The sequence below is a fragment of the Trachemys scripta genome, chromosome 24 (genome assembly GCF_013100865.1).
Source record: "Trachemys scripta elegans isolate TJP31775 chromosome 24, CAS_Tse_1.0, whole genome shotgun sequence".
Classification (NCBI taxonomy): domain Eukaryota; kingdom Metazoa; phylum Chordata; order Testudines; family Emydidae; genus Trachemys; species Trachemys scripta.
Window position 1 is genome coordinate 9,909,998 of NC_048321.1, and position 24,413 is coordinate 9,934,410.

Consider the following 24,413-nt stretch of genomic DNA (forward strand, 5'->3'; position numbering starts at 1 on the left):
CCCCCCCCCCCCCCCCCCCCCCCAGCCGGTCCCCCTGCACCCGCGCTCTGTTTTTTTTGTTTTTTTTTTTTTTCTTGGGACAGCCAAAAAGTCAGAGCCGGCCCTGCTGGGCATAAGCCAGTTACTAACTGATCAGGGTTAGGAAGAAAGAGAGATGAAGGTTATGGAACATCTGTCCCCAGAAAAGGCAGTAGGTCTCTGGAACCTGTCCCACACCCGTGCAGAGTGGCAGGTTTGGCACCTGCTCAGAGAATATCTTGTAAAAATGCTGTATGAAGCGGTTTGTCTGGAAGAGCCCGGAGTAGGCGGGTGGGGAAACACCCTCTTATAATTAATAGGTGTAGCCCAGCAGATGTCTGCTCACAGGCAAGTAGAAGTCTCCTGTCCTTGCCTGGATTTCAACCTTGCTCAGAGCGTCCAGGGCAAGGCTAGATTATGAATGTAGCGTAGGCTTGCGCTCATCCCTCTGCATAGGGGTGACAGGGGGAAAATGTTCAAACGTGGCTGCCCGAATATTTGGCTCAACGGCCTGATATCAGAGCTGCTATTGTGATGATCATTGCTCATATGACTGTGGGGTCCCGTCTAAGAGGTCTCATCTTTCCTCCGCTCTTTGACGACGCAGAAGTTTTCTCCGCTGTGCATTTGCGAGCGGCTGAGCCAATCGGCTGTTCTTAAATAATAACCATTTCCAAAGTGAATTAAACTAAACCCAGTGAAGCCCACCTGAATTCTGAATGAGAGCATCCACACGGGGGTTTAATTCGGTTTAACTAATCCACTTTCAATTCACACTTTTCGGTAATTGAGATTCATTTTCCTGAGTGTCCCCTGTACACAATCCCCAGTTAGGATTATCTGGAATTTGAACTGCCCTGGGCTTTAGATGGGCTTGGGGTGAGCGTCCTCCATCCAGGAGAAGTGTATAACCCGCTCAGCCGTCTGCCCCCTCTATGTCTGCTCTGCGGAGCCTACCAAATTCGCGCAAACTATAGCAAGGTACATTTCCACGTGTGGGAAAATCTGCAGTTCAGTCCCCAAGCGTTGCCTAAAGCTGGTGGCTGTCACGCCCAGTGGCTGTAAAGTGCTACCAAGCCTGAATGGTTCCCAGCTGGTGTAAATTACTGAGCCAGGCACAGAGCCGCAGAGAATCAAGGGTTGGGACTTTCTGGTGGGTGTGCCGCAGATCGGCATAAGTAACTTTGGCAGCCTTTCAGCTCCCCTTCAGCCATCTCTTTGTGACGTGCTGCTGCAGGCAGGTTTGTCCCTGCAGGGGTGGGGAAGACTGAAACCACAAACGCCCAACAGGAGAGGTGGGGTGTGGTGGGTGATGAGTGGCGCACAGGAATTCTGGCTCTATTGTGTGCGCATCAAATGCTGAGACAATACAGCAGAACCGCCTTTGATCAAAGGTCAGTTCTTTTAGCAGAAAACAATTCTCTGGCAACGCATAGTTACTCCCAGCCTGGCCAGCTCTCATGATTTTACAGCAAGTTTCATGATATTTGGTCTTTTTCTGGAAGCTCCTGCTCCTGGAGTCATGTGATTATATGAAATGTCATCTCGTTTTTTTAAGTACATTTCTAGCCCTCATGATTGCTGAGAAGAGCTGGAAAACATGACTCCTGAATGCTCAAAAAACAGATTTTTAAGCCAGTCTTGTGGTTTTTCAGGGACATGATTCATGCTGTTTAAGCACCTGGGATTGGCAAAACTGTTATTGTCTCTTTGGGATTGAGGTACATAACAGATATCTCCAGCCCCTGAGAGGTTACAAGAATTGTATATATAAAAAATACTTACATCCCCTAATGTGGTGGAGTAAAGAGGCCTTAATGTAAAGTGAGGCCCAGTATCTCTCTCTGTGTAGTGACTAAACCTATGCGCGCGCGCACACACATACACAAATTGTCACTAGAAATTTGCCCTTCCCCCACCCTCCTGCCCAATTGCATTTTTCAGGGCACCAAAACGATTTGTGAATCAAATTTGCAAAATAGTTTCAGCTGAACCTCATCCCCCCCAAAAATCCCTGAACACAAATCTCTGAAGAGTCAAAATGGTTTGTTTAGAAAGTATCAAAACAAACTACTTTGACATTTAATTTCAAACTGACTTTTTTTAAACAAAATGTCAATTTGAATTAATGTTCAAAATGTTTTGTTTGACCTGAGTGAAACCATTTTGGCTTTCATTTTGTCCAGAAACCTGAAAAAATTCCATTTTGGTTCAAAACAAATAGTGAGGGTTTTTTTGTTTTTGTTTTTGTTTTGGTTTGGTCACCAAATTAAAAAAAACAACAAAACAAACAAACAAAAAAACCCCCAAACAAACCCACCCAACCCCAAACTAACCACAACCAATTTCTTGTTCAGCTCTAGTAGTTAGTATATATGAATGCCTTCCACTGGCATATGAGAATAGGGTGTGTAATATTGTCCATAAGTTTATATGTTTGATAAAGTTGTTGGCTCATTGCAAGATTGTTTCCTAGTTGAGCAAGTATTAAGACAAGCTATTGACAGCCCAAGGCCTTGTCTACATGAGAAAGTTGCCCCAAACTAACTAAAGCCAGTTTCAGAACTGGTTGCATGAAACCTGTGCGAATACTCTTCTTTCAATATAAGAAAGCGGATTAATACGGTTGAATCGATCCTTAATCGATTTAAGGTAAACTGAAATGAGCCGGGTTGAAACTGAAATAAGAGCATCCACACAGGCGTCTAGAACAGGAGTAACTTCCTGGGGTAGACAAGTTCTGATTCCAGTCACTTACCCTCTCAGTGCGTGGCAAAGGCCAGCCATGCCTGGCCACAGCATGACAGGTACACCTGCCTCAGCTTCCCCTTTAAGAGTTCCTCTGAAGGAGTCCAAACAGTCTTACTGCCAGTAGTCCTTATGGGAACTCCCACAGCCCTCTCTGCTGGGAGCCAGTGGGAAGCAGGTTAGCGCCTCCAATATTCCCCTGCCTTCAGCCTTCTCTGACCCTTAGCTCCAGCTTACAGCCAGCAGGTTGCCCCCTCTGCCTTCTCTTCCTCCTGCCTTCGGCATGTACAGCACCTAGCACACTGGGGCCTCTAGCTGCTACCACGATATAAATAAGGAGATGACAAGATCTTTGAAAAGCTGAGTCTGGAGGGAGAAGAAAAGAGAGGAGGGGGCTGCCGTGCGCTGGAAGGTGGAGTGGAGCAGATTTGGAAGCAAAGATAGCTTGTATCTGATTACGCAGTATGATCACATGGAGTTCGTTAAAGTGATGGCCTTGCTGATGTGTCAGCTAACTCAATTAAACAGCAGCAAGATCAATGTCTGCAGCCGCTTTTATCATGCCAGGCATCTCAAGGAGCTTTCATAACAAAATAAGACGCTGATCAAACACAAAAAGTTTATTATTCCATTAAGAAGCAAGCGCGTCTTTGGCTCGGATGTAAACGAATTCTAATCAACGGAACGTACTAGTCCCGCTTCCACTTCCTCTGTACTGCTTAGCCCTGCTGTGGGGTAGAAGTCTACACTGGTGCCCTATACTGTGTGGAATCGGTGTGCATGTTTGTGTTTATATCCTACTATTCTGTACTGGAAATAGTGTGTGTGTGTGTGTTTTATATACCACTACCCTTTACAGGATGGAATCAGCGTGTGTGTGTTTCTACACCACTTCCATGTACTGGATGTAATCCCTTTATGTGTGTGCATGAACTACTGCAGTCTCTTGGACGGAATCAGAGCTGCTCGTTCGTGTGTCATGAGCCCTATACTGCCCATGGTGAATGGCGATTCTCCTTTAGCTCATGCAGAAGGGGTCGGTGATTTTGGAGGAGGAGGAGGTGCATTCTATCCCCAGTTTTGCTGGGCTGTTCCAAGCAGCTGTTGTGCACATCACAGTGACACCTGCAAGGTTCCTGAGCTGCCTACAGATTTGTTACAACATGGAGAAGGATTTGCTCTCCACCCTCATTTGTAACAGGTGCCAAGCTCAGGATTTGGTGTGGATGCAATGAAGGGTTTGCTTCTGAACAGCGTGTCTTCTGTTTCAGATTATCAGCTGACCAGTGCAGAGCTATCCTCACTCCCGGCGTTCAGCTCACCCAGCGGGTTGTCGCTTGGCAACATCTCTGCCTGGCAACAGCAACATCAGCAGCAGCAGCAACAACAACAACAGCAGCAACAACAACAACAACAGCAGCAACAACAACAACAGCAGCAGCAACATCTTGTTCCTGTATCACTAAGCAACTTAATGTAAGGGAAATGGAGGGGTTGGGCACTCCGCTGATGCTGCCTTCATAGTTGCATGGTTCCATAGGGCTTAAGGCCAGAAGGGATCATTAGACCGTCTAGTCTGTCCCCCAGATACTCTCTGTCGAGCCCCGTAACTTGGCTTAGACGAAAGCATTTCAGACCTCAGTGAGTTTGTTTCCTTGAACACGCACTGCAGCTGTGTATTTCGACAGCAGTTATTCCTGATTTGGGGAGGCAGTTTTGCCTACCGATTGGAGCAAAGGGGATGTGGCGCCAGCACTCCTGGTTTCCATGCCTGGCTCTACCACAGATTCCCGAGTCACTGCCCTGCTCCGTGCCTCAGTTTCCTCAGTTGTAAAATGAGGAAAATGATACTGCTCCACCTCACAGGGCCTTCATTTAGGTGTTTTGAGATTCTGGTCCAGACATTTCTCTAGAAGGACAAATTCTTATTTCTTTCACGTTTGAGACGGTTGACATTTTGGTGAAAAATCAAAAACTCACCTATTTTGAAATCCTGCCTCATGGGAGTTGCAGTTCGGGTGTCTCATGCGCCCATTCTCTATAGCTAGGGCTCCCTCAACAGACTACCTTTCCCATGATGCACCCTGGGTTTTGCCCTGGCGAGGGGAGGCAGTTGCATCATGGGAGTCCCTGGCATGGTGCATCATGGGAGATGTAGTCAAGAGCAGGGACATGAGGAAACTGACCTGCAGCTCCTATGAGGCCCCACAGAAGCTATGTAAATTGAAACATTTCAGAGTTTTGGCTGAAATAACTAGTTCGTTTTTCTGATGAAAATGGAAGTTTTCTGTGGAAAGCGGACACTTTTTGCAAAAAAAAAAATTCATTTAGTAGAAAACCTGATTTTCCATCGAAAAACTACCCTAGCTCTGAGTGTCCTTGCTAGAGGAAAGCAAAATATTCCAAGCGAAATGTGAAATTCCTGACAAGTTCAGAACCTGTAGGACCTGCTGCCTGAAGGTGCTGTGGGGTAATATAACAGTGCTGTTACACGTTCCGCTCCAGGTGACCGACACCACCACCATTAAGATGGGCCGGTGCTATGCCCCCAGGTTTTGTCAGTAGCGAGACTGATCTACACACTGTGGGTGGCCCATACGCTACCCCTGTAACGAACCAAACCAAAACAGCCATGAACTTTGAGGAATTCTGTATCTGAACTCTGTTATTAACGCCAGTGGCTTCATTTACTATGGGGACACGGGAGGCAGTTGCCTCCCCCCCCAAGACCTACCCCCTTTGTGGGGTCTCATTGCCCAGGCTCCAGCCCAAGCCCAAACGTCTACATTGCAATTTTACAGCCCTGCAGCCCAAGCTCCATGAGTGACTTGGGTCAACTATGCCCATGTCATGGGTCTTTTATTGTGTAGACATACCCTTATTGAGAGACAGTTCCTGTCCCAAATATCTTGTAGTCTAACTAGACAAAGGGAGAATTATTGTCCTCATTCCCAAATGGGAAATCGAATCCCAGAAAGAATAAGGGTTTTTCTAATGCGGACGCTGACCCAAACAGCTTTTGTTCAATATCTCCCCTTGTGGACACTTTATTCTGGACTAAATCGGGTGCTTCCCAAGCAGAGGAATTATTCTGCAATAGAAAGTCCACACGGAGCAACTTCAGTCAGTTTCCCCATGCAGACAAGCCTGAAGGGTATCTGAGAGTGAACTTCCCAGCTGGGGTGCACAGCCTCATGCCGGTGCGTTAAGAAAAGCTGTGTGGATGTCACGACCTGGGTTCTCAGGCCCGGGGGGGTAGACTTGAGATCCCGAATGACAACCTCAAGGCAACATCTTGCTCCCAGGTGCAGGGCAGACATAGCCTCGGTGGCTTGCTGCAGGTCACACAACACGCAGGTGGTGGAGGCAGGAATTGGACCCAGGTTGTCGGATTCCTAGCCAAAGGCAGGCTGCCAGGTTTGATCAACCAAGGATTGATCAAGTGCCGCGCATTCAGGCCGAGCTGTCAGTGGAATGAGCAGGAATCTTGTCTGTGCAGGGGTGCGCGACCTTTCTGCGTCCTTGGCCTGAATTGAGCAGGACAGAGGGTTCTGTTGGGTTATCTGCTGGGAAGGTACATTCACTCCAGACAGACACAGTTTGTTTATTCACATTATATGGAATCTAGACGGGCCTGATTCTCAGTCCCCAGTCTGGACGGTTCCTGCTTTTCTCCCCTCCAAACACTTCTCATTGATACCGACCCCCACGGCAGGACCTAAATACACACTGCGGGGGTGGGGACAGCTCCTCGGCAGGCGCAAATCGGCAGCGATGGAGCCACCCCAGTTGACGTCAGCTGAAGATTTGGCCCGGTTGCTGTAACAATATCGCATTGTTTGGATGCGCACTGTGCTGAAGTCTGTAGTGTAGCAAGGAGCAGGGAAGGGGATCAGAGTGTATTCAGACTACTGGCACAGAGGAGAATGTTGCAGTCAGTGTGTGTGTGTGTGTGTGTGTGTGTGTGTGTGTGTGTGTGTGTGTGTGTGTGTGTGTGNGTGTGTGTGTGTGTGTGTGTGTGTGTGTGTGTGTGTGTGTGTGTGTGTGCGCCACTGCCATCTACTGGCTGGAATCAGAAGGGTGTGTTATAGGCCTTAGACTCAGTAGTGTAATTTATATTATGATGATTGTTTACTTGTATTGCCATACCAGCTAGGTGCCCTATTCGTGAACCAGCAGCACTCCAGTGTGCTAGGCATTGTACACAGAACTGTGCTTAGAGGACCTAGCCAAGATCCCCCCCCGCATTGTGCTAGGGGCTGCAACAGACATTTAGAGGGCTTGTCTACACGCTGGGGCGCCGCTGTAGCGCGTCACTGAAGACACTACCTACAACAACGGGAGGAGTTCTCTTGTCCCCGAGAGGCGGTAGCTAGGTTGACGGGAGAATTCTAGTGCTGTTGTACCGGGGGATAGGTGCTGTCTGTACCGCGGCTCGCTCAGGGGGTTGGCTTTTTCACACCCCTGAGCGATGTGGTTTACCAACCTAATTTCCTAGTGTAGACCAGGCCATAGTAAGATCCCATCTTTGCTCCAAAGAGCTGACAGCCTAATAGAACTGGCTAGAAAATAATGAAAAAAATTCATTAATATTTTGTCATTTTCAGCTAAAGTTTTCTATAGTGTTATTGTAGCGGTGGTGGTCCCAGGATATGAAAGAGACGAGGTGGGAGGGGTAATATCTTTTATTGGACCCAGCTCCCTTGGCGAAAGAGACCAGCTTCAAGCTACACGGCTTAGAGTCTAGTTAGACAAGACAAACAAAGGCTGGGATGGGAAGGAGATCCACAGAGAGAGGAAGTGACAGGCTCTGGGTCACACAGGCCGGCAGCGTGGCCCTGAACAGAATGCACCTCTCCTGGTTCCCAGTCTAGTGCATTCTCCATGTCTAGATTGCCTTTCCAAGCCCACTAGCAGCAGCAACAACTGCATAGCAAGGGCTAGCATCTTTCTGGCCTCAGAACAATCACACCATCCATTGCAGCTGGCCAGTTACAGAAGCACCCTAGGACGTTTCATTCCAGGCAACCCCAATGACTCCCTAATGCCACAAACGTCCTTTATCCTTTGAGGAAGCGCATTTGATGCTACGCTGTCATTGCTAACGCAGCGGGTTTCACTGCTGAACATTAGGGGCCAGGTTCTCCTTGGCGTGAAGGAGCCACATAGAGGGACCTTAATGGGACTGGAAGATGCCAGTTAGGGTGGTCTTGTGCTAAGGCCTTAGGTTGGGCTTTAAGAGACTTGGGTCCTCGTCCTGAGTCTGCCCCAGATCTGGGTGATTTGGGGGGTAGTTACTTCCTTTCTCTCTGTCTCAGCGTCAGCTGTGTAGACTGATAATATTAAACTGCACTGAGATGGATGGATGATAAGATCTCTGCATTTCTATGATAGAAAAGGCCTTTACAAATGTTAATTATCAATATTTCTCTCTTCCCCTTTCTCCACCTGTTTCCTTTTCACCTTCTCTGCATCTGTCTCTTATTCCTTCACTATCCCACGTGTGCACTCCTCTACGTTTTCTCCCCCTCGTCTTCCCCATTCCCTTCTTTTCTCCTGTCTCCCCTTTCCCTCTCTCCACTCCCCATCCCTCCGCTGCCACCTGCAGACAAGGGGGTCACTTATCTCACACCACCACGTTGACTGTCAACACCAACCCCAACATCAGCATCAAGTCGGAGCCCGTCTCGCCCAACCGGGAACGAAACACTGCCACGCCGCTCAGCTCCTTCCCGCACCAGAGCCGGCACGAGCCGACGGGGCGTTCTCCCGTCGACAGCCTCAGCAGCAACGCCAGCTCCTACGAAGGCAACGAGCGGGATGACCCCGCCAGAGCCGATTTCGGCTCGTCCCTCGGCCTCCTGAGACCCACGACCGAGGCCGAGGGAGAGAGCCCATCCGTAAAGCGCGTGCGGCTGGATGCCTGGGTAACATAACCAGTCCCAACTCTCTTCGAGCTACTTTCTGCTCACGTCCGGGCGGGGGCGGGGAGATGTGTGTGTTGGGGGGGGGTGGGGGTGGGGTTGTTACCAGTGGCAGGGCTGGGAGGGGGAAAAAGGAGGGCCGGGGTGGAGCTAAATGGGTTTGGGGTGGGGGCGGGGACTTATTATAAACTGCCTGAGAAATAGCTTTAGGATTTTGTAGGCATTCATTCTAGCGCAGCAGGCAATGTTTGCAATACGTAAGGCACTCCATGGCTGAGAGCAGCTTAGAATCAAGAATAAGGGGGTGGGGGGAGGGGAACGTGTCACCAAAAAAAAAAAAAAAATCAATCACTTATCCCAGCGAGCAAGTGTCGGGCGTGCGTGCTAGGTTGTTGTCGATAAAATTCACCCACTGGTGACCGGGAGTCGGGGAGGGCTTGAGACGTGTGCCCAGTTTATAAGGTCGGACCTAATTCTGAGAGAAGAGTGCCTTTGATGAGAAAGTACCTAGGACGTCTATTTGGATGCGGAGAATTTCTTATGCACACACAAACATATGCACATTTTAGCTCCAATTCCACATGGCTCTGTGCACTCTAAACGCCCACTGGTGTGCAGCCAAATTCAAATACAACTGAGATTTTTTGCCACCCCGTGCTCCCAATCAGAGAGTGACCGGGACCGCCGTGCAGAACGGCCAGCGTGAGGTATATGCACTGCTTAAGTTCCACTCAAAAAAACAGCACTTCGGTGAGACTTAAGTGATGCCTCCCTTTCCTGGCCCCTCAGCACAATAGGGGTGGATGTCACTCAGCATGAACTGGTAACCTACCAATGTTGCTGGGTCAGATGCCGTATCTCTGCTCTGTATGTCGCAGAATTCCGATCAATATCCCAGTTCGGAGGCTTGGCTTCATCTAATCAGTTTCAACTCCAGTTATGTTGCTAAATTAAAAATGAATAATCATCATCATCATCTGTGCAAAGAGAGCTTTCCCAATGCAAGCTATAGGGCCAGATTCTCAGCCAGTGTAAGTCATCCGAGCTGCATTGTATAACTGGTGAGCAGTCTAGCAAATGTTAGCAGAGTCCGTGCCACTTAAAGGCCACTTTGCACTGCCAGAGCCATATCAAGGGACATGAGTGTATATGAGAATCAGGCCCCTGATTTTTAGGGCTAATCCTGGCAGTTCAGATGAAATTTAATTAAAGAAAACATCCCCACTGATAAGTATCAGGGGGTAGCCGTGTTAGTCTGTATCTACAAAAACAACAAGGACTCTGGGGGCACCTTAAAGACTAACAGATTTATTTGGGCAGAAGCTTTCGTGGGTAAAAACCTCACTTCTTCGGATGCATAGATAGATCGACAGAGTAGTGCCACCCATCTTTGAAAATGGCAGCTTTTCAAACACCCCACGGAGGTCTAGAATGGTGCATAGTGGAACTATTTGCATATACCTGAATTTAAAAAAAAGCATTTAAAATCAGGGGAGGAGGGGAGATCTTTTTCTTTTTATAAATAAAGCAGTTTTGCCAACCATAGATAGGAAAAAATGATAAAGAAATGTTTAAATCTCACGTCAATTAAAATTCATACTCATTAGATGTGGGTGAAGTTTAAATTAGAGCTGATTTAAAAAAAAAAACAGGAAAAATTATTCATGGACATTTCTAAAGTTTTTTTTCATTGAAATTCTAATTGTTCTTTGAAATCTGAAGAATTCTGAAAAGGCCCTTGACCAACAAGTGAGGAATATTTGCAAAAATGTCATCAACTCTTTTTCTTCCTCAAAATGCAAAATTTGTATTAGTAATTTGAAATTAGAAAGTTCTGGTCAATTCTACATTTGGTTGAAGAATTAGGGGGAAATGTACAAAAAATTCATTGGAAATTGTTTTCCTTCCCCTCCCGCTCATCCAAATCCAGAACTTTTTTGTCATCATTTTGAAACTCAGAAGTTCTGGGCTGTGCTATCGTTTGGTCGCAACATAGGTAAAAAAAAAAAAAAAAAGGGCAAGTCTTTTACTGATCTTCCCTCCCATTTATTTTTTAAATATGGAAACCTTGAGTAAAGTTTTCTTGGTGATTTGAAAAATTCCAATTTAATAGTTTACATTAGGGATTCAACGGAGGGAAGTCAGCCCAGGATAAACTGGTGAGGGCATCGCCCTGTGATACTTCCTTCCAGTGCGGGCCATTCAAGCTGATTTCTCCAGTCACAATGGCTCAGGCAGTTAGCTACATCACAGATGGAACAGAACATGCATCTTCATCCCCTCCTGACAATATTACCACCAATGTACTGTACTGACCCGACCCTAATATACTGTAATTAACTCAGCTAAAGCTTAATACTATCCAGTGAGCAGAAACACACACGTTGTGGAAGGGAAAATAACGTTTCTCCTGCTTAACCTTTACGGATGACAGCGTGGTCACTGTAAGACTTTATGCGAACCCCAATCAGGTTTATGAATTAGCAGGACAAAAAAATACATTCTATAAGGGGCCAGATCCTTTGATCTGGCCTCCTGTTGATGTCCATGGGAGCTTTGCCACCGATTTCAGTGGTAGCAAGATATAGGTCTAAGGGTTGAGCTGAGAGAGAGCTTATGTGCTTAGTACATATTCGTGTAGGGTAAAATTCCCCCCAGGCAGAGGCCCGGGTACCACTTAAGTCCTGTTTGGGGGGTTTCTGGTGATGTATAGACATGGGACTGGCGAATCTGCATGGGTTGAATTCCAGCCATCCTGCCAAATCCCTGGTTGCATTGAAGTAAATGGTACAAAGCTCCCATTCGCTTCAGTGGGTCAGGAGCCATGTGATTACGCTAAGCAGTTATCTGACGGGGCCTTTGTCCCCTTTGGTTACTGCCCCAGGGGTAGTGTGTGGAATTAGAAAATCTGTTCAAAGTCAGGAGACGGCACGTTTCTCCACCGCGGGTCTCAGGTCACTCAAACTTACGCCTTTGCCACGTTGGCGTCACATAAGGGTTGGCACAGCTGCGAGGCGTCACCGTGGTTCACATCTTTGTTTAAATGGCAGCCGCTGGGCATTCCAATCAGAAATGCCAAGCTGACTCCCCTCTCCCCCTATACTCTCTACTCCTTTAATTTGCCATCCCATACATCTCTGATCGTTTTTATTTTGTCCCCCGATCTCCAGCAGGCAGGAACACATTTTTCACTCTTAACCCTCCTCTGCCCCCCCCCAAAACTCCCTCCCCCAAATTAAATAAACCAAAGGGCAACATCCTCGCTGGTGTACGTTGATGCGTAAACGCCAGAGTGACACCAGCTGAGGAACTGGCAACGTGCATGGTCATCCGAGGTATGGGGAGCATGGGAGACCGGGGGGTGAGAGGCGAGAGAGGGGGTTCATTAGTCATTTCCAGCAGGCCGCCTTCTCCCTGTGAATAGTGGTTTAGTTTACACGTGTGTGCTGCACCTCCAGTTCATTGCCCACCTAGCAAACGCTGTGGACAGGCAGCTTCCTCTCTCATCATTAGGTAAGATCTCAAAGGCTTTGTTCTCCATACTGGGTATCCCCATTCTTGTCCCCCTCCCCCCACTGTCCCGGGGTCAGCAAATTGAAACGAGAAGGGAAGCCAATGCAGTCAGCTCAGGAAACTTGTACCGAAGGGCTTTTGGGAACTCCCGCAGATAACGTCTGAGACCTCTGCAGACAAGCGTTCAGTCCCTCCTTTCGCCCGCATTTGCGAATGGATGAGCATTAATATCAGGGCTCAGTTTATCCCCTTCCCTGCTCTCCCATCCCACCTTTTATGTTTATCCTCTGCTTGGGATCATGGTCCCCCACCAAACTTGCGAGGGCGTCTCAGTTCTGCAGCGTGGGAGCTTTGTTTTCACTGGGTTAATTACCTATGCCAGTGGAGTTCTGCTACCATCCGTGGCTGCTCCCTGAGATAGTTGAGAAAGCAAATTCTCTTTCAGCATCTACAAGCTCAGTGGCTTTGAGATCCGCCAAACAGGCCCAGAAATACTTCAAAGTGGAGGAGGAAAAAGTCATGGTAGGACTTGCGGGTGTAGTCGGCTTCTTGTAGCCCACCATTTATTCCAGAAGTTTCTAGACTTTTAGAACACTTCCAACTCAGCGCGAGATGGAAGATTGAGAAGCAGAGACCTGTTGAGATTACAGCAGCTAAAGAATAAGAATACTAAAGCACTAAAATGTGAGATGGTTTCAAAACAGAACATTTTTGTTTGTTTTTCGACATTTCCCGCAACATTTTGGAACTTTTTCATCTTTTTGTTGTTGTTGTTGTTCCATTTTTGAAAATTCTCAATTAGAAAAATGGATATTTTCAGTTTTGAAATGAACGTTTTTGGTTTAGGAAATTTTCAGTTTTGGAAAAGCCCTTCCATGCGACTATGCTGACCGACCAAAATTAGCAATAAGGGAAGAGGGGGAAAAAGCCCTCCAAAACCCAAAAATGAACAGTTACATGAAAATGCAATGCAATAAATGCAGGTTTTCTTAGGGGGAAAAAGGGAAAATGTAAACAAAATCTAATTTTGAGAGGTGAAATTTTTTTCTTTTTTTTAAAAAAAAGGCCATTTTTTTGTTGAATTAGTTTTTCATTAAAAAAAAATTTTTTGGGGGGCCTAGTTCTCCCAGATCTAAAGCCTCTCTAAATATATGTGTGCCCTTAAAACACAGCTCTCCTTGGCAGATTTCAGTTAGTTCCCCGAGTGGTCATGAGTTCTCACTGGCACAAACTCGACCCCTTTGCTTACAGCCTCAGTAGAAAGGCCCTGGATTGAACGTGCCCCTCGGGGAGTTGTTCCAGAGCACTGAATAGCAGTAGCCATGCTGCTGGCTGCATGGTTCTATGGATCAAGGAAGGACTTTCTCTAGTGAACAGCAGGCTTCAACTGGCACTGCTTGTCCTATATAATCAGATGCTAACTTAGCACTTTGTTTGGCAGTTCAGATGAATTCGCTAGCAGGTTCTTCCATAGATAACTTCTACCATGACTTTTTTCCCTTAAATTAAATTCCTCGATGTGCAAAGGCCCAGTCAAGGCCTGAGGAGCATTAGACCCACTAGTCTCCAAGCCATGGGGCTTAAATAGGAATTAAGTGGCGTACACATCTCGTGTCGGCCCCTCTGCGTATGAATGAGTTTCATCCCGGGGGCTAGATCTCCAGCAGGTGTAAATCAATGTTATTTCCATTGATCTACACTGAGGATCTGGCCCTTGGGGAATTCTGGGTTTATGGACTACTGCCGCCTTGCAAAATTATCGTGAAAATGGAGCAGCTTGGGAGCAAAATCCTACTCGCCATAATGAAGGACAAATCAACAAATTATTCTGTTTGCTTGTCAAAGAGACCTCGAAAGTTGAGCAATTTGCAACTTTGACAACACTGGATTTGAGAAAAAGTTTTGATCATTATTACTTTTCGTTTGATTAAAAAAAAGGTTTCCAAATGTCAACAGCTTTTTTTCCACAATAAAAATGTTGACTACTTTCCCCATGGGCTCACAATCCAGAGTGGAGTTTTGCAAGGCTACGTGGGGCTGTGTTGCAAACTGGGCAGTATGTGGGAGGTCTCTGTGGCAGGTTTTATGTTGCCTCCATATGTCAATCTAAGTTGAAGTCCCCAATCTGAAACTTATCTGACCATCAAAATCAGAGCACGCCCACCTTGTTACATTAGCGATGTATGGGTATCATCCATCCATCCGAAGGCTTTGCACGGCCATGCTTTGAAATTAAGCAGAATACAAAGTATTTCTCATCAATTTTATTTTTCTGTCGCTATCCTGCAAATAAACACTTTCTCTCCTGTTGGGAGACTTCCGGTGGAATGTCATTTGCAGCTCTCAGTGCATTCTGTAGTGAAGAGGATCCGAAATGGCTAACTCCATTGACAGGTATAAAAGACCATCTGGTACTCAGCCATCTGACCTGCTCAAACATCAGTGTAGAACAAACCTGAGGAAAAACCTTTTTGCTCATTAACTTCATACCCTAACTCCCAACTTGGCATGTCTATCTTGGAGCTGAGAGCTTGGAAAATAAAAATGCAACCTGGGTGCATATATATATTTTGAGAGAGAATGGAGACAGACCACCAATTGACTGGCTAAATCGGTTACAAAATGGCATTAAACTGTGGCACCAAGCAGCTAACATTTCAAATAAATAAAAAGCCAAGATTCAAAGGTGACCTTCAGAAATCTGGTGGTGGGACTCTAAAACGTGCATTGGCTCAACCCATTTGGAAATATGCTTGTGGGACAGTTGGGATTGCACCATGGGAATTGATGGAGGGGGATGTGGGGTTTGACAACCGCATTAGCTTCACCGTTTGGGTGAAATGATTTTTGGGTTTGTTTGGGTTTTTTTCGTCTGGGTTATTCTCTATTTCCCCACAGACTGTAGAATCCAGTCAACGCCTCCTGATTTTCAAAAGACAACCAGAAGAATGACAATCTAAGAAATCAACACCCTCCTTTGTGCTTCTATAAATATGTTTCTGATCTTTTAATTTTATTTCTTGTGCTCCACTGTACTGTTGACAGTTACATTGTGTATAATTTTTTTTAATTTGGAATTTTGCGTTGTATAGGGTTTAGTTTTAAAAATATATATATATTTTTTCCATTTTTTAAAAAGGGGTGTTGCAAAAAAAAAAATTGCACGATTTAAATGACAAACAGTTCAAATGCTGCAGTTTTTAGAGATACGGAAGCAAAACGGAGCTTATTTATTCTCAAAAGCTATAAAAGGTGTAAAATGCATGAAGAAAAAAAACATTTACAAAAAACAAAAACAAACAAAAAAAAAGGACAAAAAAAAGTGTAACCTGAACAAAGCGTAGCGTTAAAAAAAAAAAAAAATTTAAACGATGACAACAATGAAAAACAGCTAATATATTGTGTTTGGCTAGTTTGCTTTTGTTTTTAATGGTTTCTTTTTTTTTGGAGAATGAAATACAATTGTGTATATTTTCATATAAGAAGTATGCACTGATATGTTTCAAAAAAATGATATATTACTTTCTAAAGATGTGGTTACTTACCAAAGTCTGTTTCTGATCTTTTCCTTCTTGAAACCTATGTGGATCCTTCAACATACATACTCTGGGGTGAAATACAAGGGGCCTATTTGAAGTTACACTAAGATCTCTTTACATTGCTGTGGGAGAGCGGCAGTGGCATGATCTTAAAGCCGTTTTACGCTGTCAGAGCAGTGGAAAGAGTCCTTTGTGTAACAGGTTTACTTCTCAAGTGACTCAGATGTGGGGTTTGCTTTGATGTGTGGTACCTTCCCTACGAACACCAAAAACGTAGGGCGTAGCCTAGGTTATGAACAGATTTTAACCATAGGTTAAATGTTCCATCAAAGACTGTTTTAATCCATCAGGAGAACAAAATTGTCCTTCAAGGATGGGGCGTGAGACAAATCAAGACGTGCACTGAGGATTTCCTGGGTAAATTAAGAATCAAACACAACACTGGACTCCTGTTTAAAGTCATATTTTGTCGAGCTGATTCCAGTGCATGAAATTGGATCAGGAGTTTCGTCCGTATACATCGGAGATGGTGCTCCTGGGAGTGGTAGCATTTTGGTGCCCTGGTTGTTGTTCATTTCAACCCCTGGGTGTGCTTATGTTTGGCCACGACAGAGGCCATTTGACTGCGTTGGGACAGATTGTGATCATGTGTATGGTTTTTGCAGCCCTAAGGCTTATGGAAATTTTAGGCCACTTCAAAAAATAACGTGATATTTCCTGTCATCCCTTAAGGAAAGAGGTTGGGGTTGATTCGCCTTTTTCTGAATAAGGAACTGGGGTGGGAGGCAGGGGGAGCAAAATTTCAGAGATCGGTGTAGTTTCAAAATTTGGGTTTGCAACAAAATATTGTCAAAGGTGCAACGAGTCTATGGGACATGGTGTCGCCCGCATGAGAAGGGCAGAGAGAAGATCTCTCTGAAGCTGGAGCAGAGTGCAGACTAGAGATTGGAGATAAATTTTACGGAGCCTGATTCTCCAGCAGAGTAAAGGGATCTCAAAGTTGGAGTCACAGCTGCACCTACTTTAAGGCCCCTTTATGCTGCCAGAGTGGTGGAAAGGGGCCTGGGTGAAGGAGAATTCAAGCTTGTAAGCAACTGAATAGAATTAATTGGACAGCCATACTCCTAACAGAGTTATCCAGTGGCAATCAGATACCATTGCATATGGGAATAGGTATAAATTGGGTTGAATGAAGTACTGAGTGGCGATAAGCCAACAGGAAAATCTTGGATCCTACCACCCCTTCACTTTGCTGGAGGGGTCGGAGGTTGGCTCTGAATGCAAATTTCATATTTGGGTCCTATTTCTATAGTGGGCGAAAGCCAAACACGAGGGGCCTGGTTCTCCGCTGGGCCGCTTCTCATGTAATCACTGGCACTGCTGCAATGTGAGTGTAAAACACTGCTGTTTCATCTGGTAGAGAATCACACGCATATTGCACTGACGTCAATGAGCGAACAAGGGGCCGGGCAGCTGCGAATCTGGGAGAGCAAAATCCAGAGCAGTGTTGCGGTCTGAGCCCACCTCTGGGCTTAGGCAGCGAAGCACATGGGGCCAAATCCTCCACTGGTGTAAACTGGAGTCAGTGGAGCCATGCTGAGGCTGTCAGCATTGGGGGGGGGGGAGGGGGCTGTGCTAAATGATTTCTCTCCAAACTCAGCATTACTACGACCACTCGTTCCTTCGAACTTAGCCCAAATTTCCTCCATAGGACATATTTTGTCAGCAACAAATCATCCGGTTTTCTGAAATTTTGCACACCAAGGCTAATCCCCCACCCCACCCTCAGTTATACAACCATAAAGCAATATTACTACCCAGAAGCTCACGTGGGGCTATAATTGAGGGCAACATTTGGTCTAAACTAGAGCCGGTTGAAAAACAACAACAACCCAAGAGCGCCTGTGTTTCGCAGGAGGAAGCAAAGAAAATTGTCTTAACTTCCGCACTGCTGAAAAATCTCATCCATCCGAATCAACAAACATATTTTTTATTTAAAAAAAAGTTCCTTTTTTGGGGCCAGAAAATTCCGTTGAAATTTTGAAAACTGAACGTTGACTGGCTTAACCAAAACCAAAACCCAACCTCCCAAATTTCAACAGCAATTTGAAACGTTTTGACCAGCTCTAGGATAAACATTGTAAAACTTTGAATAACCACGCGGACGGGTAATCTAGAGAGAAATATTTATTTCTTTTAGTGGCTCTCTTAAGAGAGATTGCAGGAAAAGAATATATATATAAATATATATATGGCTACACGGGAGTTCTTAAACTCCTTTTTTTGGTAAATGCCAATTCCCTACATTGCTTAACTATCCCTACTAGCGACAAGGTTTCTAGCGAACGTTTACACAGTTTTGTAACCTGATGGAGTCAAAGAATTGTTTTCAGTTTGCTAAAAGGTTTCTTCCCATGCCTATTGTTCCATGCCATTCCCCATTTCATCGTGATGTCGTCCTCTCTTCCCGGTTCATTCCTCCAAACGTTGGGTAGGATTTTGAGAGATCCCGGCCTTTGAAAGCATCTGAAATATATTCTTCGTTGGCCTACAATTCTGTTTGCCCAATAAAATCATCGGGGGTGGGGGGAGAGCAATGGAGGGAGCTGCCTGATTCCCTCGTGGTCTGTCCGGTTGTCAGCCTTTGCTTCACGTTTGGGTTGGTGTACGACTGTTCGACCACATGGCTTGGTGGCAGTGGGAGTGAGGAGAGGCTGGCAGAGAGATGGCGGAAAGGCAGATTTTGTGCTGGTCAAGACAGGGCTGTGGGAGCCAGGTGCACCTGGCACTTGAGTGGTGGCCGGGTGGCTGCCTCCTGCCCTACACCAAGGACTGCCTCAGTTGTGAAGGGGGAACAGCTCACTGGCAAAATGGCTACCCTGCACTCGAGTTTAGGTTCCCCAGTCGGATTAAAGGAGGCCTCCTTCACAGGAATAAACTTAAATACTCGCCCGCCGGCCTCCTCTATACAAGGCTGACGCAAGATGAGCCAGTGTAGTGACCCGGGACCTTTAGCACCAAAAGCCTAGGCCTCTATCGCTTGAGCAAAAGGAGTATCTCCCTTAGCTGGTAGCAATAGCAAGTTCTTATCCTCTGTGCGGACCAGCCACTAGAGGGGGACATGGCCGCCTCATCCCTTGATAGCAGGAGCCAGCGTGCAGCAAGCCCTGCTCTGCTCTGTTGGGGGAAGCTAAGGCTGAATGGAGTTCCCCATGGTAGATGACAGGAGAGTAAATCAACAGGCTTACTCCCATGAGGAAAGTGAGCCGGGTTGGGCGCAGAGCCATTCAGAGGGTGCTGAGGTGGGGGGACGACTCATCTCTACTGTTCTAAAAGGCCAGACTGAAGCTTCGAATCAAGATGGCGTCTCCCCATGCTAGGACACAGCCCTTGGGGGGCAAAGAGCGAAGGCAGTTTGGGAATGCCCCCCTGCAGCCGTAATAAGAGCCTGACTAGCTGTGCGAGGAGAGAGAAGAGTGCTTGATCCTGCATTCCCCCCACACCCCAAAGCTGCCCCTGGGGGGCGCTGGGAAAGCAGGATGGGGTCAGATCTGGCCAGCTTGCCTTGGTAAGTGGGAGCTGGGCAAGGAATAACCCTGTCCTGGCACCACAGATATCCGAGAGCCTAGAAAATAACATTGCCCTCCTCTCTCTTACGTCTTAGCATAAGCAACAACCTCAGCTGGGGTAAATCAGTGGTGCTTCATTGATGAAGCCAATTTTACACCTGTTGAGAGCGAGGCCCTGTATTTTCTTCCTTTCTCACCTGTTTCCATCCTTTCCCCCCCCCTTCACTCTCCCTCCATCCCTCTGTTAAAAACCCCCACCCATTAATTGAGTGTTACGTTCTCACTACCTCCGTCATCCCTCCTTCCGTCTGAAAACCAGAAGCCATGAACCGTTTGTAGAAGAGGGCCTTTCCCCGGGCTTTTCTTTCTTCTGGAGCTCCCGTCTCCCGGTCTTTCTTCCCTTCTCTCTGATCTTTATCTTGTAGTATTTTACCTGGCTCCTGTCCTTGTAAATAGCAAGTTTCAATATGTTAGCAATGGTAACAGTACAGGAAACTGTTTTTTTGTTGTATTGATATGAAATGAGATTATATTTTTGTCAGAGTATATTGTAATAATACTGACTTTGAACATGGCCGCAATTGTACAGATTATTCTTGTTTTACCCTCTCTTGACCTGTCCTCCTTCCTTTCCTGTATCCACAGACCTGCTCCCTCTTCCCCGCCCTTCCCCTGTTTGTTCTATATTGCAGAATTTAAACCCATCCAGGCGACATGCCAGGGTGGATAGAGGGCCGGGAGTTGGTGATGGATTGAGCAAAGAGAGAGCTTGCCACAGAGCCCAGAATGATGATACTTTGTAGAGAAGTCCTGAAAGTCCCAGGGACTGATTCACCCACCCCTTTGCACGTTACACCAGTGCGAAGTCAGGGTGTAAAGGTTTCAGAGTAGCAGCCTTGTTAGTCTGTATCCGCAAAAAGAAGAACAGGAGTACTTGTGGCACCTTAGAGACTAACAAATTTATTAGAGCATAAGCATAAGCATATACATCCGAAGAAGTGGGCTGTAGTCCACGAAAGCTTATGCTCTAATAAATGTGTTAGTCTCTAAGGTGCCACAAGTACTCCTGTTCTTCTTTTTTCAGGGTGTAAAGTGTTAGCTTTGCACGGGTGTCAGTGACAAGGCCAGTTGTGTGTTATAGCTCTCCGGGCTGGGTTGTCTGAGGAATGAACCTGAGACCTTGGGATCTGAAAGCAGGAGTGTCTTACTCCTGGTTGAGCTAGTCTGTGCGCAGTAAAACTCATACACAGCTTTAGCCGCTACAGGGGACAGCATCACGCTGCATCAGCACAGGTTAAAGACAGTGAGGAATCAGGACTGTATTTCCCAGTGGCTTTAGCAGGTAGCAAGAGGTCCTCAGATAGAGTATTCAGAGCTCTGTGGAAGACAACAGGGCAACGCTGATTGATGCCAGCTGAGCGTCTGGCCTGCTTCTTAATTCTGTGGTTTCTGATGGAGTTGTCCCCCTGCTAGTCTGGAAATGGCCCACCTACCAGAGTGACCATCTCAGACGCTGATTTAAGGCTAGATTGGTGGCATTCCAATCCAGGTGTCCCCATTGCTTAGTTTCAGTGTGGCGTTCTGTTCTCTGCTAGAGGTGGTTGGGCCACAGAGAGGTGAATGGCCCTGCCACCACCTTGGCTAAGGGGCTCTTTTAACTCAAACAGAAGAGACTCCTGCATTTAAAGCCAGAGATGCCAGGTGTGATCCCCACTGCAAGCAATGAACCACTAGGAAGCAGTATTGGCAAAGGGAGTAAAGATCACGTCCCCGGTCGGCTTGGGTGAATTTCCCCTCCTGCTCAGAGAGGCCAGCGTGAGCTGCTAGAATCCCATGGAAGCCTTCAAAATCGGTCGGAAGTGATGCCCACGCCTCGCGCTGGCCCCTCTGCGAGTGGGTGAGTTGTACCCCCTCCTCTGTATTCCCCATAAGGGACAGAGAAGCCCTCGCGTGGCGGCAGAAACAGGAATGCTCAGACCTCATTGCCTTGAGCCCGGTGTGGATCGGAACTTTCCCAAAGTATTAGGTGGGTCCGGTTCTGCCCTGTCTCTGTTTAATAAATCTCGCTTTGCTAGCAGAAAGGAAATTGTGTGTGACTGTCCTGGGGAGAAACAATCTTCCCTGCAAAGCTGGGCTGGTTCTTCTGTATTCCCTCTACACGCTATAGGAAGTAGGCCAGATTCCCAGCTGGTGCAGAAATCAATATGGCTCCGTTGGAGTCAATGGGCCAGATCTTCTGCTGCTGTAACTCAGAATAGCGTCTGTGAAGTCAATGGAGCTACGCTGATTTACGCTACCTACTCCACTGGGCCTCATTTACCCGGAGGCCCCTTTACGCCGTTCTGGCTGGGTAAAAGTGCCGACTTGGCTTTATTGTCCCATTCGAATACTGCTCTCCGCTCCTTTCACTTCAGTCTCTCCAGCAGAGAAAACAAATCTGAGAGCAAGCCCACAACGACTGAGTGGGATCAAAGGTAGGGAAAGTGATCTGCCAGCCCCTTGTCTACAGGCCTGTTCTCACTTACCCTAACACCTGCACTACTCACAGATTTTGTCCCAGTATAACGATATCAGCTGGGGGAGGGGGGGAGATGAATAGTTTCCTGATATAGTTATTCCAGTATAACCCCTAGTGTGTATGCAGTTAAACCGGTATAAAGGTTCCTTGTAGTGGGTTGTGTATTCCCCTTCCCATATGGGAATAGCTATACCAATATAAACCCCTTAATGCCAGCATAATTGCATCCACACTTGGGAGGGATTTCTCTCTTTAACTCTATTGGTATAAAGTGGAACAGCTTTTGTGTGCCTTAAACCTCTTTCACACAACTGTGGCAGCAGAAAGGAGGTCGTAGTGGGTATAAATTTGTGCCCACTTTAGGGTCCCTTTACCCAGCCAGAATTATGTAAAATTGTAAATGAGAATCTAGACCAGATTCTCCTTAGGAAGGACAAACCAGAAAGCACACTTTCTGGCCATGCTTGGGGCAGTTGCTCGTTGTTTCAGCTCAGCCCAAGACCTCTTTCTCCCCCCCCCCCCATGTTTCAGAATAGCTTGCGGTTACTGGCAAGATGTTAAAAATTCTCAGGATTGTGGCCGCTCTGTGGTTGGTGACCACGCACGCCTATCTCGGATCTCCTCTGGGTGATGTTAACATCAGGTCCTCTTTCCCTCCAGCTCCCCACCCTCCTCGCTCCCTGTAAATCAGATCGATCGGGATAGATGTAGTGTTCTCTGGGCTATGTGCAAAAACCTTTGTAAAATAGAATAAACCCTTTAAATTATGCACTAAAGAAACAAAGCAAAACCCCAACATATATATATTGTGGTTAGTCGAATTGCCTACAAGTTCAGCCCGCCTATATTGTCACCGGCAGCTTTCATTTTCCCGCCCGTGATGGTGCAGCAAATGTACAAAAAAAATGTGCACTTCCCTTTCTTAGTTTTATTTATTGTTTAGAAAGGCAATTTTAAAAAGCTATACTCTGTATCTATAAGTATACATATATATATATATATATTTTTAACCTCTTCCTTCCCACGCCCCACATACCCCCCCCCCAATGCTCCCTCCCCTTTTTTGTGTGTGAATTAAGGGATTCTGTTCTCTTGAGTGGCAGCAGATCAGTTTAAAACAAAAAAAAAATCCATGCTCTTCGTGTAGGAGAGATATGGGGGGAAGGGTAATTTTTCTGGGGTGTTGCCCCTCTTTGATACATCTGGATCGTTGGGATACTATCGATCTATTGAAAGCAAGAAAGTAGTAGAGAAGTGGATACATGCGAGTAACTTGTAAATTTCCATCCAGGATCTTTGGCTAGGTCCATCTTTCTCTAGGCATTTGCATCCCTGGGGTCTGGCCTTCTATATTAATCTCCCAGCCCCTGGGAGCTCTTTCTTGGTACATCCTTGCTTTCTTATCCCCAGTCCTGTCCCTTCCCACCCCCACCCATCCCACCCCACCCCCCTTGACAATCAGTGGCTCCTTCCCAGGGACGGCAGCACGTCAGTGAGATGTCCGTTTTGTTTTTTCAATATTCCTTTCTTTGTGCTGTATGGTGATGCGTTATTGTATATTACACGATAAGAAAAAGAGATAAAAAAAATTACCATGAAAAATTCTGATGAGTTTTGTTTGGAAACTCTTTCACTATATTTGTTGTAAAGAGGTTTACTATTAAAAAGAAAAAAAATACACGTTTCTGATAACTTTCCTCGCCTCTGGTTATTTCCCCCACCACCACCCCTTCTCTCTGAGTGTGACTGTGTGAATGCTAGAGCTGAGGGGGGAATTTTCTCATTTGGAAATTCGAAATTCACTGGGAGGAGGGAGAGGAGCATTTCAGTGACGTGTTTGCCAATTCGTTACCTTTTTTTCCAGTCAGCTATAGAGCGGATCACTTTTATTTTTTCTTAAATCTTGATGGAATTTCAAAATTGGGGGGGGAAAACCAACAAAATCTGAGGGGGAAAATAATCAAATTGTGGGGTGTGATTTTCTTCCCCTTTTCAACCAGCTTCACCATGGGATCACCATCTTCTAGCTCAGTAAAACAGCTGGAAGGGAATAATATAAAAATAATATATGGAGATATACCTATCTCATAGAACTGGAAGGGACCTTGAAAGGTCTTTGAGTCCAGCCCCCTGCCTTCACTAGCAGGACCAAGTACTGTCCCTGACAGATTTTTGCCCCAGATCCCTAAATGGCCCCCTCAAGGATTGAACTTAACCCGGGATTTGGCAGGCCAACGCTCAAACCACTGAGCTATCCCTCGCCCGCCTGGACGGATGGTCCAGGGCAGGGGTGGCCAACCTGTGGCATATGTAGCGGGCACTAATCCAGGACATATGGACTAATGGGTGGGTTTGGGATCAGATTCTAGAGTTGACTGGAAAGGGTTGTTTGTTTTGTTTTGTTTTTAATTTTGCACTAAATTCTAAAGATTTTTTGGTCGTGTGGTTTTTGAAAGGGGCCGCATTTTAGTGTTTTCAAAGACTTTGTACACAGAATTACTTGTATTTTTCATTAAAAGCAACTTTTTGATTTCAGAATGGGAAAAGGTTCACACTCGGGGGGGACAGATCCCATTCCGCGACT

The 24,413-nt window shown here is 46.3% G+C and overlaps 1 protein-coding gene and 1 long non-coding RNA gene across 11 annotated transcripts in view; both read left to right on the plus strand.

The window, feature by feature from the left end:
- The window catches only part of MEF2D (myocyte enhancer factor 2D), a 172,062-nt gene extending 158,913 nt beyond the window's left edge, over positions 1 to 13,149 (plus strand). For 7 of the 10 annotated variants that reach the window (XM_034756671.1, XM_034756674.1, XM_034756677.1 and 4 more), the window contains 3 exons: positions 4,038 to 4,242; positions 8,375 to 8,693; positions 12,649 to 13,149. In XM_034756671.1, coding sequence (XP_034612562.1) covers positions 4,038 to 4,242; positions 8,375 to 8,693; positions 12,649 to 12,672 — 548 coding nt within the window. In that variant the 3' untranslated portion in view covers positions 12,673 to 13,149. Of the gene's footprint in view, positions 1 to 4,037; positions 4,243 to 8,374; positions 8,753 to 12,648 lie in introns of those variants that run through there. The other 3 variants (XM_034756676.1, XM_034756678.1, XM_034756681.1) reach the window with 1 other exon arrangement.
- Positions 13,150 to 13,567: 418 nt separating this feature from the next.
- On the plus strand, positions 13,568 to 23,507 carry LOC117869659. The gene is made up of 2 exons (XR_004643836.1): positions 13,568 to 20,190; positions 20,405 to 23,507. It is a non-coding gene; the product is annotated as an uncharacterized LOC117869659 (long non-coding RNA).
- Positions 23,508 to 24,413: the final 906 nt, after the last annotated feature.